A 16,099-nucleotide genomic window follows, 5' to 3' on the forward strand; every position below is an offset into this window, starting at 1 on the left:
TTCAAGCCGCTACTATGGGTAGCGTATCTTGTCAGTAGTGGATAGGTACTATTAATCTACCGTAATACTTAGAGTAAAAGAAGATGCCCTAATCTGAGAGAGGAGTTTCCATGAGATTTGTATCTAGTTCATAATAAGACTCGGAGGAGTCTCAAGTAGATATATAACCAGAATAAACCGTATGGTTCTATTTCTTCTTTTTGGTTTTATCCACCACATCGATCCACTGACTTTTCAGCCCACGACGCGTAAGAGCTGTATCAAGAACCTTTCGCTGATCACCCTGCACCAAGATTTCCATAACTCCCTTAGGAGCCCCAACAGCCTGAGTAACACTCGTACTGCTTGCACACTTCTTCTGCAGCTCCTCTGCCAGAAGCGTAGGAATGATACCAAAGATTTCCAGATTACTGACCTTTGTAACAGTCTTGGAGCCAGTCCGCTTCTCAAGTGTGACCACCGCCTTGGGTGAAGCACCTGCCTTAGGTTTGACATCTGAGAGAGTCTGACCTGGTTTGAGGATGGCATAGTGTGGCTGCAAGAAAGCATGATCCTCTATGATGCGCTTGAGGAGGCCATCACGAGTGACCATTCCACGCTTATGTGTTGATTTATCCTCGGAAGAGGAAGAACAAAAGATGGTGTTTGCAAGGTAAGGATTGAGATTAATGATGCGTCTGTTTTGAGGGGAGACAAGGGGTGGATTCTGTGCTTGGACGTATTGATCCAGGCGACTGGAGACTTCGGCGTATTTGTAGTAATTCTTGGGACTCGTAGTGGAAAGAGCAGGGAAAATGTCTGGTGTCAGTTTCCCGGTTGGTCGGTACAAGGTTTGGACATTGAATGTTTGTCCCACTGAAGGATCCGTGCCGTCGGTCGCAGCGGGCTTCTTTCCATCTGAAGGAGCTGATTTTGAGCTTTCCAGTATGCCTTTCGAGGAGAGCTTGTATGGCACGAATCTCTCAACACGATGATCACCGAAGTCAACGTCCATAATGTATGTTTCTTGACCACTGCGATCCTTGGATTTGACTAGCTGAAGTTTATCCAATTGCTTGATAAACTTCTTGACGTTCTTCCAGCTGGTCTTCTTGATGTTATAGAACTGGGCTTGCTGTGCGGAGTATATCGGCAAATAGGGTGTGATGAGATTGGCTATCAGCATAGAAGGCGAAACTGGTAGTGTAAGGGCGTGGTTGGGGACATTCGGGTTATCCTGTTTAAGCTGATAGAGAGCATAAATGAAGGCGTTTATGAATGCATCGTCGATTTCTGAAGCAAGTTAGCATTCTTTGTCACAAAAAGCACATCCAGAAAAAGGGTTATCATACCACTTGTTGTAGGCTCCTTCTCTGGCGCAGGTTCGTCCTCTGCGGCTGGAGCATCATCAACGGCATCGCCTGCCGATGCATCCTCTTGATTGTCGTCCAACTTCAGCTCGCCAACAGCCTCTTCGACTTCATCCAAAGCTTCATCATCCCATCCCTGAAGATATTCAGGAGCAGGTCGCCCAGGCCTTGAAGACGAGCTCCAAGCCCAAAGTTCGTCACCCTCCCAATGCAGTCCACGAACCGCATGTCCCTTCGACCCTCGGACATCTCCTAACGCGGAGATATCAATCTCACATATACCCACAAAGAGGGGAACCGTATGATTGTCCAGACTAGCAACAGCCACCACAGCATCCTTGACTGCACGTTGCGGGAAAGGTGGGTCATTGGCCAGACCAGGAGTCATCAGATCCGCACCGCCATGAAGCTTCTGCATGACCATCTCCGGTGTGTGTAATAGGGCCACTAGTTGCGGATTATTCCATAGTGTATAGACCGAAGGGTATAACCGTTTATCAGACCCAGGCCCATGCTCAATCTTGAACCATAGTACCCGCTCGTCACCCTCTGGGTGTGCACCAACGTATACGATACCCTGTACTTCTCGCAAGTCCGGGCCAGCAGTTGTTGTAAATCGGGCTGTCAAGGAGTTCTCGGGGAGGAGTGCATTTCGAACTGCACTAAGGCTTGGACCTGTGCTAGTCGCGCCGTCGGGTTGAGTTTCGGAGGGTGAAGAAGGAACTGGAATCTGGTAATCTTTGATGATCTGATCGGCTATTTTCCTTCGATCGGAAGATCGTAGCGGGGACAAGTTTTTGATCTAGAATATGGTCAGTTTCATCATTGACTTCATATTCATAGCATGCTCTGCAGGAGGAGGGGCAATGCGGGGAGAGGGCGATCACTGACCGTCGGCTTCTTTTTAAACATTATGAATTTGGATGAAAGCAGAGAAGATAACAAATATGTATGAGTGTTTCTGGGCTTCCTCGAAGCTCTCCGGCGAAAATGAGGGTGGGAAGGGGTAAAGAGAGAGGTCAAGGTCGAAGTTCCAGAATGACACAAAAAAATAACCATAATTCGACTCCCATCTGAGTAAGTTCCCCACACCCCCACCATGGAATGAATGCCGCCTACTATGACTGGTCTTGGGGTATATAGTCATAACTCGAGCTTTTTTTATAGCATTTTCTATATGATTTGATGTAAATTAATAGCTTCTTTCAAGTTCGTAGTGACTTGAAGAAGTCTGGCTTATCCTTCATACTCCCATCTACATCATGACATTCAAGCTACCTAAAGCTTTACACCACGACTAAGGCTTCCTTTCCAAATTATGGTATATGATGCTACTCATATCAATGGATATAATTGACAATGTTATTTGGATTTTTAACCCAGCATTGAGTTTAATACATAAATGGTCAATAATCAGTACTACTTGCACATGTGTACGGGGTACACCGAACATTGATACCTATCTGTGGCCGTAGGGTGTCTCATAGTCATATACCAAGTTTCCACACCACTCAAAATCCAAAATCTGTACCTATTGCCCAATTCTTAGGGCATAAACGGGATTAAAAGACACATAAGCAAAATCATAAGTCCGATTCCCCCGAGTGCAAGACCCTTCTCGGAGATGGCCCGATATTCCCCCCGCCTTCCGAACCGCCGATGTTGCTCTTCCATAAACATCCCACTTTGAAGTCATATTCTTCCAATATCTCAATTGAAAAGCCACCGGAAAAATTTATATACTGTCAATATGCCAGTCTACCACGTTGGTAAGCCTCTAACCAAATCTTACCCGTCCATCTTGCAATATTTTAAATTCCGGCGTCTGTTATCGCATGATGCAGACGCTACTTGTATCCTTCACACCCACTACACGCGTGTCAGCTAACAACTTGAAAATCGACAGTTCTCTTCCGACTCAAGGAGGGCGTGACACAAGGTCAGCTTAATTCCTGGACTGAGGCAGCAAAGGGAATGGTCGGCCAGATTCCAGGTTCGTCTATACTCCCACATGGGCAGTCGGAAAGAACCCAACCGCTCCTGGAAATGCTAGGATGATACAGCATTGCTAACAGGTAAATTTTCTGGGAGCAGGACTGGTTTCTCTGGAAGCTAATAAGCCATTGCCGATCTCCGTGCCCCGCGCTCAAGGCTTTGATATGGGAATCGTGGCTGTTTTGGAGAAGGCGGAGGATGTAGCGGCTTATGCTGTACACCCCGCTCACTTACAGTATGTTGATGATTCGCTGGCTCTTTAATTTGAGCCAATATGTTAACAATTCTTCCTAGAGTTCATAAGTTCCGCGAGGAACTGTGTGTTGATACCCTGGCTTATGACTTGGAGTTTTAGATCTTTTAGAAAATGTGAATTGATCGTACCGAGACCTACACTCAACCCTATACAATATATTTGCCACTTAAAGAAAAGAAGGGTGGGACTCAAAGCACTTGAGATGAAAAGTTTTGAAAAAAGGCAAATATTCGAAGCTGAAGTTCGAAAATGACAAATAATAACCCGTTCCAATCTTGAAGCTTCAAGGATCCTGGATAAATTGACAGACTCGGAGGGGGATTTGGGCAAATTTACTACTAAAAACCTCACAATAATAAGATCTGAACTATCCAAGGTTCAAATAACATGGTTTCATTGTCACTTCAAAAATATTGCATCATGAGAGGCCTCCGCGTCCTGCTCTTGGGCTCCAACGCAGTGGTAATGCATTAGGAGTTCGAAATATGTACAGCAGCACTTGGTACTGAGAGCAAATGTGAGTGTGTTCAATATAAGCATACCCAGCACTCTGATTTCAAAGTCAAAATTCAAACAGCACATGTCGAAACGAAACAAATATTCATGCAGCAAAGAGAGAGCGACACCATGGTAGATCACTTTCAAATCCTATCCGCCAAGCAAAGATCCTCCACATACCCATGTAATGTAGCATGCAAGGCAGCCATCCATCTTCCCGCTTCATCACGCTGGAGACGTCCTTCATACCACTGTAGACAAATCGCCAGCTCGTCGTGGATTTCCTCCACACCCAACACAATATCAAAGTCCCACAAATCTCGAGAAGCTAATGTTTGGAAATGACAGGAATAGGCTGATGATTTAGGTTCAGGCTTCGAGAATTTGCGATAGTTGACCAAAATGTTGAAAGGAGTAGTCTCCCCCAATTCTCTCCCGAGCGCTTGAATATCGACTCGCTCATGGTCTGATGCCCTGAGCATATGCTGATGAGTTGCCCGAAGTATTTGAACTGAGCTTGACATCGAGATGTTGGCCACAATGCAAGGGATGAGAGTAAGGAAAGGACCAACGCAATCTTGAGAACTAGGGGAGAGCTGGCTGCGACCCATCGATACCGCGGCAAACCCAGCATGGTCTCGCTGAAGCTGAGAGGACATCGTGGTTGCAAGAGCAGCATAGAGCAAAGACGTTGGTGTAGCGTTATGAATTTGTGCTGCCGACTTCATGTCTCGCAACCGAGGGAAGTTCCTGGTCATACTGCATGCGTTTTGGGAGTGTTGCCGAACCTTGGAATTAATCGGCACTGTGAAGGGGCTTTTTACCAACTCTAAAGTTTTTCGCCAGAACAGCGATGGCACCTCGGACCGTTCAAGCTGTAAGATTTCGGGTATAGCGTCGTTGAGCTGGGTATACAGAGTAGGAAGTCTGTTCTTGGAGTACACGGCCTGCCAGTCATTCAAAATGTGGTCCATAGAAATCCTGTCTATAATTGCATGATTGACCTCGAGTCTGACCAGAAGATGGGAGTCGGCAGTCTCGACAGTAAGTTCATGTGTCACCGGAAGTTGACCTGAGGGAACTTGGTAATTCTGACTGGATTTATGTCTCCGGAATGCCGCAGGCCTCAGAATGAATTGAGATGCTATGAATGGCGATTCCCGTAGAAATATTGTACGCAAAGATTGATAGCGATCAACAATGATGTCCCACGCACTATGTAAGGCTCGCTGAGAAGAGGTTTCATCCGGAAGTAAGTTGACTTTGAACTGCAGAGAGATGACATAAATGCCGGGACCCTGTACAGCTTGAGCTTCAAGCATGTGTCTCTGGATAGCGTTGCATGGATGCGCAGCCTCTATGTCATCGACCGTGAGTCCTTGGGCAATAAAAAATTGTTCAACATTTAAGAAGCTCGGTGATTGAAGCCCAAACAGTATTTTGCTGCTGTTTTGCAGCTCGCGAGTAGCGTGTCTGAGGTTTTCTGAAAAAGTATCCATCCAAAGGTCAAACTGGTCTTGCATCTTCTTGAGTCGATTGTGGCGTTCAAATCTGAAAATCAGCTCTCCTCGGTGCACCCAAGCACTTGTTTCGATGAGACCAACTCGTTTTGTGGTTAAGGACACCTGATTGGGTACGTCTTGAGAATTGTATCGTTCAAACAAGCTTTCCTCAGCCTCCAATTGTTGATAAGCGCCCATGTAATTGAACAGAACTTCCACACCTGTGTGAGGTTGAAAGCCTCTTTGCTCCCCCGAAGCTGCATAGGTGGACGAGAAATATGGCTGTCCTTTGCCAAGAACATTATTCCTGACCAGCTGAACACGGTGAATGACATCCAATAGTGGAGTGGTCGCATCCATTGAGACTTGCAGTGGATGCACAGTGGTAAACCAACCTACTGTTCCACTAAGATCAATCGCCTCAGAAGCATCATTGCTCAGTAGCGGCTCTCGCCCATGACCTTCAAAAAACACACCTGGAACCAATCTGTCGTGGAATGCAATCTGGAATGAATGCAGTAAACATCCCAAAATGATATCTACTGGAGCAATCTGAACGGCCTGATTGCGCTGTTCGAGCAGATCTGTAGTTAATGCATGAGGGAAAGCCACTTGATCCACCATGAAGCTGTCTTGGATATTATCCTCTATTGTGAGACCCCAGTATTCCAAGTCTGGGGCTTTGAGATCAAATGGTAGCAGATCCCGTGGATGAAGGGATTTGATCTGCTCATCTTGAAGGTGGCACCATGTCTGAAATGACACACTTGGTGCAGGGTTGATTTCATTTCCCAGCAGTAATTGCTCCAGATCGTGCCATATCACTCTCCATGATACTAGATCAATCACCAAGTGATGTGCGGTGAATAATATGTATTGAGTGTTGGTGTTGGTGACTGAAAACAAGACAACTGAAAATACAGGCCCTGTGCGGATGTTCATCAACTCTTGTTCCTGACTCGCAAGTGAGCGAAGATCTTCTTCACTTTCCACCGTCTGAGCAGTAAAACTGAAAGAGTCTTCACTCATATCTTCGATATACTGTTCCCAAGAGCCATCATTCCGCTGTCTAAATCGTGCTCGCAGCATTCCGTGGCGGGCCAAAATCTGTCTGGTGGCTAAAAGAAGCTCATGAGCTCTTGTTTTTTTTTCTGAGGCGCAAAATAAATGCCTGATTGTAGTGGTTGAGACCCTCTGGATACATTTCAAAGAACATCTGCTGAACTGGAGATAAAGCCCATGCGTGTGAACCTTGTGTTTGCTGCTCAATAGTGGGAGAGCCTTGACCTGTCGACCCCCGGCTGGCTGCCAGCTGCTCGATAGTTTTGCCACTGAGAAGTCTGCTGACAGTTATTTGAATTGAATGCTCCCTACAGCGTGAGACGACTTGCATGGCGGTAATTGAATCCCCTCCATGACGGGTAAAAGAAACTGCCATGGATACGTCTTGCTTAGGAATGTTGAGAACCTCACTCCAGATTCTTTGTAATTCTTCCATCACTGGGCTACTAGGTGGCTGGATTTGAGGTTTTTTGTGATGGATGTTTGACTCTGTGAGCATCTGCAAGTCCTTCCAGCTGAATTGAGAGCCCAAGTGCTTCAATTTCAACCGATCCAACTTGCCAGTCGGACTCAAAGGGAGTGTGTCAACTGGAATATAAGCTGCCGGTATCATGTATCCAGGGATGACATCTTGCAATTCCTCTCCTACTTGATTCAAGGAGACAAGTAGGTTCTGCGAAGCATCAAAAGACTTGGCCAGTCCGGCCATTTGCCCGGGTGTTTCAACGAATGCAACAAGGGTCTGCGTGATTGTGCCAGCGGGAACAATAACCTCGGCAGCTAGTCTGACATCACGATACGAGGGCTCCAGATGCTTTCTCAGATGATGCTCAACCTCTTCCAGCTCAATACGCTGACCGCGTAATTTGATCTGAGTATCTTGTCTGCCAACAAAGCGAATGGATCCATCCCAGTGATACCTAACCAGATCCCTTGTCCTATACAGCCTTCCAGATCGACCAGGGTGACTGCCATGTCCTTGGAGAAGCCACTGTGGATCTTGTACAAGAGCCTTTGCATTTTCCGCTGGATTATTCAGATATCCAGGGCCAACAAGGGGGCCTTCTAACCACAGCTCCCCCACACTGCCAATCGGTGCAAGTGACGTCATCGGACGCAGAGTATCAACAATCCAAGTGTTGACACCTACACCAACACCGATGCTATGATGAATATCTGGCGGATTCAGCAAATCTGTCATGGTGCTAGTCACAGTACATTCAGCCGGGCCATAGGCAACGCCAACATGGCAGAATTTTGTCCATTTTGCGCGCAGATCTTCAGGGACAGCTTCTCCGACCATGAAAATAGTTTTCAGGGATGGGACACTGGATGGGTCCAGGAATCTTAGCAGAGATGGAGGCAAATATGTGAAGTTAGCCTCTGTTCGTCGGATGGCAGCTCCCAGGTCATTACGCCTCTCATGTTCTGAAGGAATACAAACACAGCCCCCAGCATGTAGGGTTTGGAGGACATTGACCCATGCACCGTCAAAAGCATGTGAAGCAAAGTCAAAGACACGAGAACATTCATTCAGACGGGACATCTTCGCATGATATTTGATTGCGCTGCAGAAGTTTGAATGAGTTATCACGACTCCTTTGGGTATACCTGTCGTCCCAGACGTGAAGACAATAAATAACTTGTTGGATGGCTGGACAACTGGCAGATAAACTTCATCAGGCCAATCTCTACTCATTATGTTCTCTGAGATTATCAATGGTGGTTGCTCCAGAAGATTTGCTGCAAGACTCGCAGACTCGTATGAAGTAAGGATCAAGAGAGGCTTCACCTGGCGAGCAATAGTAGAAAGACGCTCCATCGGTTGGGTCACATCAAGCGCAACAGCGACCCCTCCAGCCTTCATGACGCTCAGCATGGCAACAGGCATCCACTTTGACTTCTCTAAGCAGATCATGATATGATCCCCAAGTCCAATCCGCCGAGACGCGAGAGCCAGAGCCAGGTTATCAGAAAAGTGTTGAAGCTCACCATAAGTGAATATCCCATCCCAAGCACAAATTGCTTCGGTAGAAGGGGGTAAACGATGGGTGGCCTGGTGAATGAAACTGTGAACAGTCTGATCTATCGGATTGGGAACTAGGGAGTTCCACTTCCAGATTAGACTTTGGTCAGTCTCACTCGTAAAATTCAGCTGAGATACCACATCAGTCGGGTTGGCGCTGCTGAATTGACGGAGGATGGCCTCAAACTGCGAGGCGAGGAGAGCCACTTGCGGCAAGCCAATGATGCTGTCATCGAATCGAAAATGAAGGGATAACTCGTCCTTCCCTCTAAGTTTTGCTTCCAGCATAATGACAAACGTGTTGAAGACGGCTAGGTCACTGCCACCTGTGGAGCCACTGTATGCTAATGGCTTGAAGAGATCACCTGTGAAGGCATCTTGAGCTTGAATCACCAAAAGAGTCTCCATTGCCTGAGATAAATCCACGTCATCAATCATGCGGTGGATTTTGTGTAAGCCCGTGTGCTCATATGGAACCATGTCCACTGCTTGCTGCTGCAAGTTTGTCAGAAGAACTTGAATAGAATCAAGAGAATCAATTTTCACTCGGACAGGCACAGTGCACACTGTGGGGGCAGCCACTTTCTCGATACCTGGGATTGAAGCTTGGCGACCAGTCACCGTCACTGCAAATACAACGTCATCTGAGCCGACAAAGCGAGATAGCGTCATTGCCCATGCTGCCCGGATCATTGTCGCCACCGTAAACCCAGAATCAGACCAGGGGATACGTGAAATCAGATGAAGGTGAGATTTGTTCGAGGTCGGACTATAATTAAGGGAGGCAGTATTGAGAGGAAAAGGAGGCCGAGTGCATCTTTTTAACTGAGCTTCCCAAAACCTCTTGACTGACTGTTCATCCAACCCTCTTTGAAAATACAGTGGAGTTTTCATTGAACAGAGCTTTCTCTCACTGTGTCCAAGATATAATCTCTCTATTTGATCAAGGATCAGTGATTGTGACCAGGCATCATATACAGCGTGGTGGGCAGCCCAAACGAAGAAAGTCTTATTCTTCTCCACAACAATGTCAAATTCATTCAATGGTTCCCCAAAGCCTCCTTTCCCTCGGGATGTCTGCCCCTTGAGAAAACCTTTGATACAGCCTGTGGATAAAAACTTCGATTGGTCTTTGATCACGACCTGAAAAAGTCCCCAGCCTTGAGCATCGACTATGCGTGTCCGCAGAACTGGATTGCTATCAACAACCTCTTGCAATGCCTGGGCAAACCGATTTTGATCCAGAGAAGCGGGAAGGACAAAGGAATAGGAAATTAAGGAATTCAGATCATCTTTTCGTGCTGTGACGGCCATGAACGCTTCCTGGGTTGGGGTACATGGAAGAATATCCTCAATCATCTCAATACCAACACCACAGGCGCTTGCACATGTTTGAATCATCTTTTCTAGCATGATATTCTTTGGTAATAGGGAGTATCTTGGAATACTCTCTTCCGATATAGCCTCTGCATGTCGAACAAGCCTAGCCAATCTTTCAAGCTCAGGGTAGCGGAAGATGTCCTCGACGGTTAGTGAGAACCCCTCTTCACGAGCGATCCCAACCAGCTGAATTGCTGCGATTGAATCTCCTCCCAACAGGAAGAAACTGTCCAAAGCACTGATAGAAGATTGGTCAATACCAAGTACTGTGGACCATAACTCTTTTAGGCGCTGTTCCATCAATGTTTCTGGATCCCGGTTTGAGTTCTCATGCCTCGGATCACGCGCGCTTAATTCAAGCAGGGTCAATGCGCTATCATCTGCGCGTACCTTGCGGCGATCCAATTTTCCTGTTGCTGTTCGAGGGAGTCGTGGCATTGGTATGTAAAGGGAGGGAACCATGTATGATGGCAACTTTCTGGTCAAATACGCTTGTAGGTCTCTTGTCATAGGGCGAAGAGCATCAATGGGAGCTTCATCAGTGACGAAATATGACACTAACAAGTGGCGCTGTGCTTTTCTCTCCGACACTGGGAGAATCAACTCACACAAAGCTTCTTTTATGAAGTTGAGCTCAGTGTCTTGCAGATATTGACGAATACAATGTTCTACTTCTCCCAGTTCAATTCGTTGTCCTCGGATCTTGACCATTTGGTCTTTCCGTCCGACAAAAAGAAGCGACCCATCAGCACTATAATGAACCAGATCTCCTGTCTTGTAGAACCGAGATTGACGACCCTGATTCAAAAAACTTCCTTTTAGAGCCCATGCAGGGTCCTCCACAAACACCTTGGCAGTCTGCGCTGGATCCATCCAGTAGCCCTGACCAACGATCGGCCCCTCAATCCAGAGCTCTCCAATCATACCGATGCCACACAGCGTGCGCCCTGTGTGATAATTGACAATCCATGTGTTTGTGGCTCGACCCTTGCCAATTAAAGTCTTTCCTTTTTGATGTATCGAAATTGGAGCGAATACCCCCTTCGAAGGGCACTCAGCGGAGCCATATGTATTGAGCAATTTGACACGGGAAGCCCATGTGGCCACAACATCTTCGTCCGCTGGTTCACCAGATAAAAGAATTGTTTGTAGCCCGGTAGTATCAGGTCGTACAAGACGTAAGGCGGAACTTGTGATGTTAATCATGTTTGCCTCGAATTTCTCGATCGTGCCTGACAGATCAGTCTGGCAGTCTTGCATTTTTGGGACACAGAGACAGCCTCCCATACACAACGTACTGAGCATGTTGGTCCAAGCCAAATCAAAGCAATAGGGGGCGAGATCCAATACTCGTGACGACTCAGTAAAATTCAATTCCGCTGCCTGAAGCTTGATCCCACTGGACACATTGCTATGACTGATCATCGCTCCCTTCGGTATCCCAGTGCTTCCTGAAGTGAAGCTCAAATAAGCAATATCTGAAGGCTGCACACAGGGCAGTCGGCATTCATCGGTGTACAGCTCCTTCTCCAGATCAACGGTCACTTCCACCACAGCTTCTCCTTTCGAAAGCTTTTTAGCCAACCAGGCATTTTCAGGAGAGGCCACAATAATACGGGGTGTGATTTTGCTTGTGATAGCCTTAAGTCGGCTTTGAGGCTGCTCCACATCCAATGCCACACAAACAGCTCCTGCCTTCATGACTGCCAAAGCTGCTACAGGCATCAAACGTGATTTTTCAATACAAATCGGAATTGCGTCACCCTTAGTGACACCAAATTCGATGATCTTGAATGCTATTATTGAGGACAACCTGTCAAGCTCCTGATAAGACAAGTCTCCATCCCAGGCACATATAGCAGGGGCATTTGGACTCATGCTCGCTCTTTCCTGAATCAATTCATGGATACAGACATCATGCTTTTCAAGGACATTGGAATTCCACATCCAAATCTGATCAAGATCGCCTTTACTCGCAGCTTGGATGTTTGCAAGTCGCATTCCTGCTAATGGCCAGTCCAAAATCTGCTGCAGAATGTACTCCAATTGGGCCGCGAGTCTAGTGGCTGACAAGACATCAGAGAGACCTTTGCTGACATCAATTCGAACTGTCAGGCCCTTGGCCTGCGTCTTCCATCGCACTTTGACTGCGTGACTGTCATTCTGCAGTGTCTGTCCCCAGACAAATTTGTCGATTTTAGACTCAAGTGTGGAGTCCAATTGATGAAGCAAGGCGAATTGAAATGGGGCTCTTCTCTGGTTATCAAGGAGAACATCAGGTTGTACTCTCACATTGTCCATGGGTGGTGGAGGAAATTTCGACACATTCCCGTCCAAGTATTCGACAATGTTCGAGACGATCTGGTCCCAGTCAAGCTGATACTCGACCAGATGAGTTCTCTGCACCAGATCTTTCTTGGATAGTATTTTTGACCCTTGTTGCTTCATGATAGAGAATCGAATAGTAGACTCGTCTGTGTAGGAGCCAACTAGCAGTGCCCAAGCCGCATGGATGATGCTAGGAGTTGATTCGCCATCATTTTTCACTGCTGCTGGGTTCTGAAGAACGAAATTGAACTCGGCACAAGACATGGCTGTTATGGACTTTGATTGAGTGAAAACTCTTGAGGCTTCTCTTTCGATTTGCTTATGACAGCCTTGATTGCTTGTAACTTGGTAAGAGGGAATTCGATTCTCCTGGCGCAAATTAGGACTATTTTCTTTTCAGAGCCGTAGTGGTATCATACTCATCTTCTTCTATAACGTAATTGATTGAAATATGAATATTCATGGTTCCTGCTACACGCAGTAAGCTATTCCGAACATGGGCAAATATTCTTGCCTCCTGCATCCCGTCTTCAGCATGTGGGCCTCTTCGAAAGTATGTAGCATGTAGATGTTTCATACTATCTCGTCACAGTATGATCAGCCGTCCATACGCATTGAGCTGCCAAATGAGCCAGTCATTGTGCTCGGCAAGAGGAGACGCAATAAGGCTGCGGGTAAATGTTGATGCATCAAGATGAAGAGGATCACAGATACAACCACACTAGTCTGGCAGTGCAGAGATGAGGCCAATGCTCGCTCCTTCACATACTAAAATAGCGTCCTTTTTGAACCGCCTCCACATCTACTTCGTACGCTTCGCCGCGGAATATGGACAAAACTCGATCAATTGATGTGATCATGCACATGACGCGAGATGAGACTCGGATGATTGAACTTGAAACTTCCAAGGTCGCCCCTGATGCTGGATATCTCCCTACAAGAGTACTTCAAAAGTAGAACTAACAAAATTCCGCTAGATTTAGTTTTATTATATGCACCCAGGTCTTATTTCCTATGCGGCTCATAATTTTATGCTTGTGTAGGTATTCAACCTCAGAAATTACATACGGTAATAAATACAGGCGGTAACAATGAATACGGCCCCCGAGGGCGCGTGGCGCCCGCAGGGGCCGGGAGTCCTGTAAATTGTATTCGTGATTATTGCATAAACTTACATTATTTTGAGATCATATCACAACATGCGCAAAAGGTCTAGAAAGTGACCTAGTATACGGAGTACTCCGAGGACCTTTAAAAATTACCACCGAGCCGTCACAGCCGCATACGTGTCTAGGTTGTGAACAAAGGCCGAGGTGAAGCTTGGTATTGGCCCAAATCATCTCTATCAAAAAGATCAGAGCTCAATCTGATCCTGTTTCCAAGCTGTGACATCGCAGAATAAAGTACAATAAAACGATCACAATATCAACTTGAACCATAGACGTTCTGTAATGTTTTCTATATATTCAAAGCCATGGAGATTGCCCAGCTGGTTTCTCCACTCAGAACGGAGTATACCGGAGTATGTACGGGGTGAATGATAGCCAATGAAATAGGGAGGCTAGTCGTTACTATATCCCCATTGAGGCAATTTGAACGTTTTTCTGCTGGCACGGGAAATACTAAATAGACTAGTAAATTTTGAATGTGAAAACAAACCGAAGCACTTCAAATGTTACATTTAGTTGAAAATGTAGGTCTCGGGGAATAACTGACGTAGACATTGCCTACTGGATGACCATACGTAAATTTTAGATGGTCAGCCTAGGTGCCTTAGAAGAGCCCCGTATGTGTGTCCATGAAATCTTATAATACCTCCGAGTCCATTGCCCAGCCTGAGCCTTAGATACTGGCTATCTGCAAACAATTTCTCAAGATTCGCATTGCAATCACATCACAAGTTCGGATTTTTTCATCAGTCGCTTCAAACTTTACTCTATCTTTTCCAGTTCAATTGCGAGAAAGATGTCTGTGACAATTGATTCTCTCACCCCTCTGCCAATTAACAATACCGCAGAGGCTTTGGAGACTGCCCCAGCTCCTGATGACTCCCAGCATCAGGTGAATCAAGACCCTCTCGCTTTCGAAAATTTGAAGCCTTACATTCACCCACCTGAGTCGGCTGAAGACTTGAAATGGTCTGACCTCGTGACTCTTGACCTCTCTGAGCTCTCAAAGCCAGGAGGCAAACAGTCGTTGGCTGCCCAGCTGTCACACGCAGTGCATAGTGTTGGATTCTTCTATGTGAAGAATTTTGGTCTCACTCAAAATCAAATCGACCGGCAGTTGACCATAGCCAAAGCTCTTTTTGATCTTCCATTTGAAGAGAAACAGAAATATGCAGTCGACTACAGCAAAGGAGATTACAATGGATATCGCTGGGGAGGCTACCGTGCTGATGGCAGCGTAGCTGAGAATAACCATGGCGACAATATTGAGGCCTACAACATTCCCAAGTTCACCCCTGACTTTGCTGGAAAATATGCTCACCCTCCACTGATTGAGAGACATATTGCTGAAATTGAGGCTTTCTCTAAGCATCTGCACGAGCACATCGTCCTCCCTTTAATGGTGCTTTTCGGCGTTGTGCTTGAGTTCACGGATAATGAATTGCTAGCGAAGCTACACAGCTACGAAAAGTTATCCGACGATCATTATCGTTACATGAAATATCGCCAACGGACATCAAAAGAGCACAAAGAAGCTCAAGGTCCTCAAGTAAAGGGCCATACGGATCTCGGGAGCCTCACACTCTTGTTCCGACAGCCTGTCGCAGGGCTTCAAATTTTGGGAGATGATAACCAGTGGCGATACGTTCGACCTCTCCCTGATACTGTTACTGTCAATGTGGCGGATATCCTCTCACTGCTGACTGGAGGGTATTTAAAATCATCCATTCACCGGGTTATTGCACCCCCGCAGGATCAGTGGGGTTATGATCGTATGGGCTTGTTGTATTTCGCCAGACCTCATAACGACACAATCCTTGAGTCCTTGGTTTCTCAATCTCCCATTCTCCAAAGAAACCAAGCTATTTTGGAAGAAAAATTTACACGGCCTATTACCATGGGCGAGTTTACCGTGGCCAAGCAGCGGATGCTGCTAAACCCCCCACGTTTACGACAAGAAACGAGATGAACAAGGAACTGTCGACTTGATTGCGGGTTTCAAAGATCAAAACTTCAAGTAAACTGAATTTTACTTTTTTGGGCCAATAATAGTCTTCAAAAAAATCAAAACTGTTATGTATCATTCAAGTTCCTTGATTAATTGCGTACTCGGCTCGCTCCGTACTGCGGACCGTGCCTTACAAGTTACAAGGTTTGGGGTACCCACAGTCAGGTCAATACCTAGGTAGATTATAGATAGATTATAGATCAATACTAGCCCTGGAGTACTAGTGCACTGATATCTAAAGAGTAAATTGCGTAAAATCAACCCTATATTTGCTTTCCTTTCTGGACGATCCCTTCACTCCGTGATCCGAATGACACCATAGCCGCAATAAGCACGTATCGCTGTGTAGGCTACCACCTGGGCAAGTCAGTGGATCCAGACGCAGGAACACTCTATACTCTAGTCTGCCGATCGGCAAAGGCTTGAATCGCCAAAAAATTAAGGGGCGGTGAGGCTAAAATAAGACAGGAGTGCGACAGTTGTGAGGAGGACGAAGTTCGTGGGATCAACTTCATTTGGACCTAAT

General features: G+C 46.3%; 5 protein-coding genes across 5 annotated transcripts; 2 read left to right on the plus strand and 3 right to left on the minus strand.

Annotated features, from left to right (window-relative positions):
• Positions 1 to 187: 187 nt before the first annotated feature.
• On the minus strand, positions 188 to 2,261 carry N7483_003412 (putative RNA binding protein Ligatin/Tma64; the record flags this gene model as incomplete). Its single annotated transcript, XM_057086849.1, has 3 exons — positions 188 to 1,272; positions 1,332 to 2,151; positions 2,241 to 2,261. The coding sequence occupies 3 exons, from the start codon at positions 2,259 to 2,261 to the stop codon at positions 188 to 190; spliced, it is 1,926 nt and encodes a 641-aa protein (XP_056946678.1).
• Positions 2,262 to 3,099: 838 nt separating this feature from the next.
• On the plus strand, positions 3,100 to 3,699 carry N7483_003413 (Dabb family protein; the record flags this gene model as incomplete). The annotated part of the gene is made up of 4 exons (XM_057086850.1): positions 3,100 to 3,118; positions 3,256 to 3,342; positions 3,444 to 3,579; positions 3,639 to 3,699. 4 exons carry the CDS (start codon positions 3,100 to 3,102, stop codon positions 3,697 to 3,699), a joined length of 303 nt encoding a protein of 100 aa, XP_056946679.1.
• A 542-nt stretch (positions 3,700 to 4,241) lies between these two features.
• On the minus strand, positions 4,242 to 6,689 carry N7483_003414 (acetyl-CoA synthetase-like protein; the record flags this gene model as incomplete). Its single annotated transcript, XM_057086851.1, has 1 exon — positions 4,242 to 6,689. The coding sequence occupies one exon, from the start codon at positions 6,687 to 6,689 to the stop codon at positions 4,242 to 4,244; it is 2,448 nt and encodes an 815-aa protein (XP_056946680.1).
• Positions 6,690 to 6,729: 40 nt separating this feature from the next.
• On the minus strand, positions 6,730 to 12,660 carry N7483_003415 (acetyl-CoA synthetase-like protein; the record flags this gene model as incomplete). Its single annotated transcript, XM_057086852.1, has 1 exon — positions 6,730 to 12,660. One exon carries the CDS (start codon positions 12,658 to 12,660, stop codon positions 6,730 to 6,732), a length of 5,931 nt encoding a protein of 1,976 aa, XP_056946681.1.
• Positions 12,661 to 14,361: 1,701 nt separating this feature from the next.
• Positions 14,362 to 15,534, plus strand: N7483_003416 (UPF0676 protein; the record flags this gene model as incomplete). Its single annotated transcript, XM_057086853.1, has 1 exon — positions 14,362 to 15,534. The coding sequence occupies one exon, from the start codon at positions 14,362 to 14,364 to the stop codon at positions 15,532 to 15,534; it is 1,173 nt and encodes a 390-aa protein (XP_056946682.1).
• Positions 15,535 to 16,099: the final 565 nt, after the last annotated feature.

Source organism: Penicillium malachiteum, assembly GCF_028827825.1.
Source record: "Penicillium malachiteum strain IBT 17515 chromosome Unknown utg000002l:1.0-8849297.0:1.0-8852440.0, whole genome shotgun sequence".
Taxonomy (NCBI): domain Eukaryota; kingdom Fungi; phylum Ascomycota; class Eurotiomycetes; order Eurotiales; family Aspergillaceae; genus Penicillium; species Penicillium malachiteum.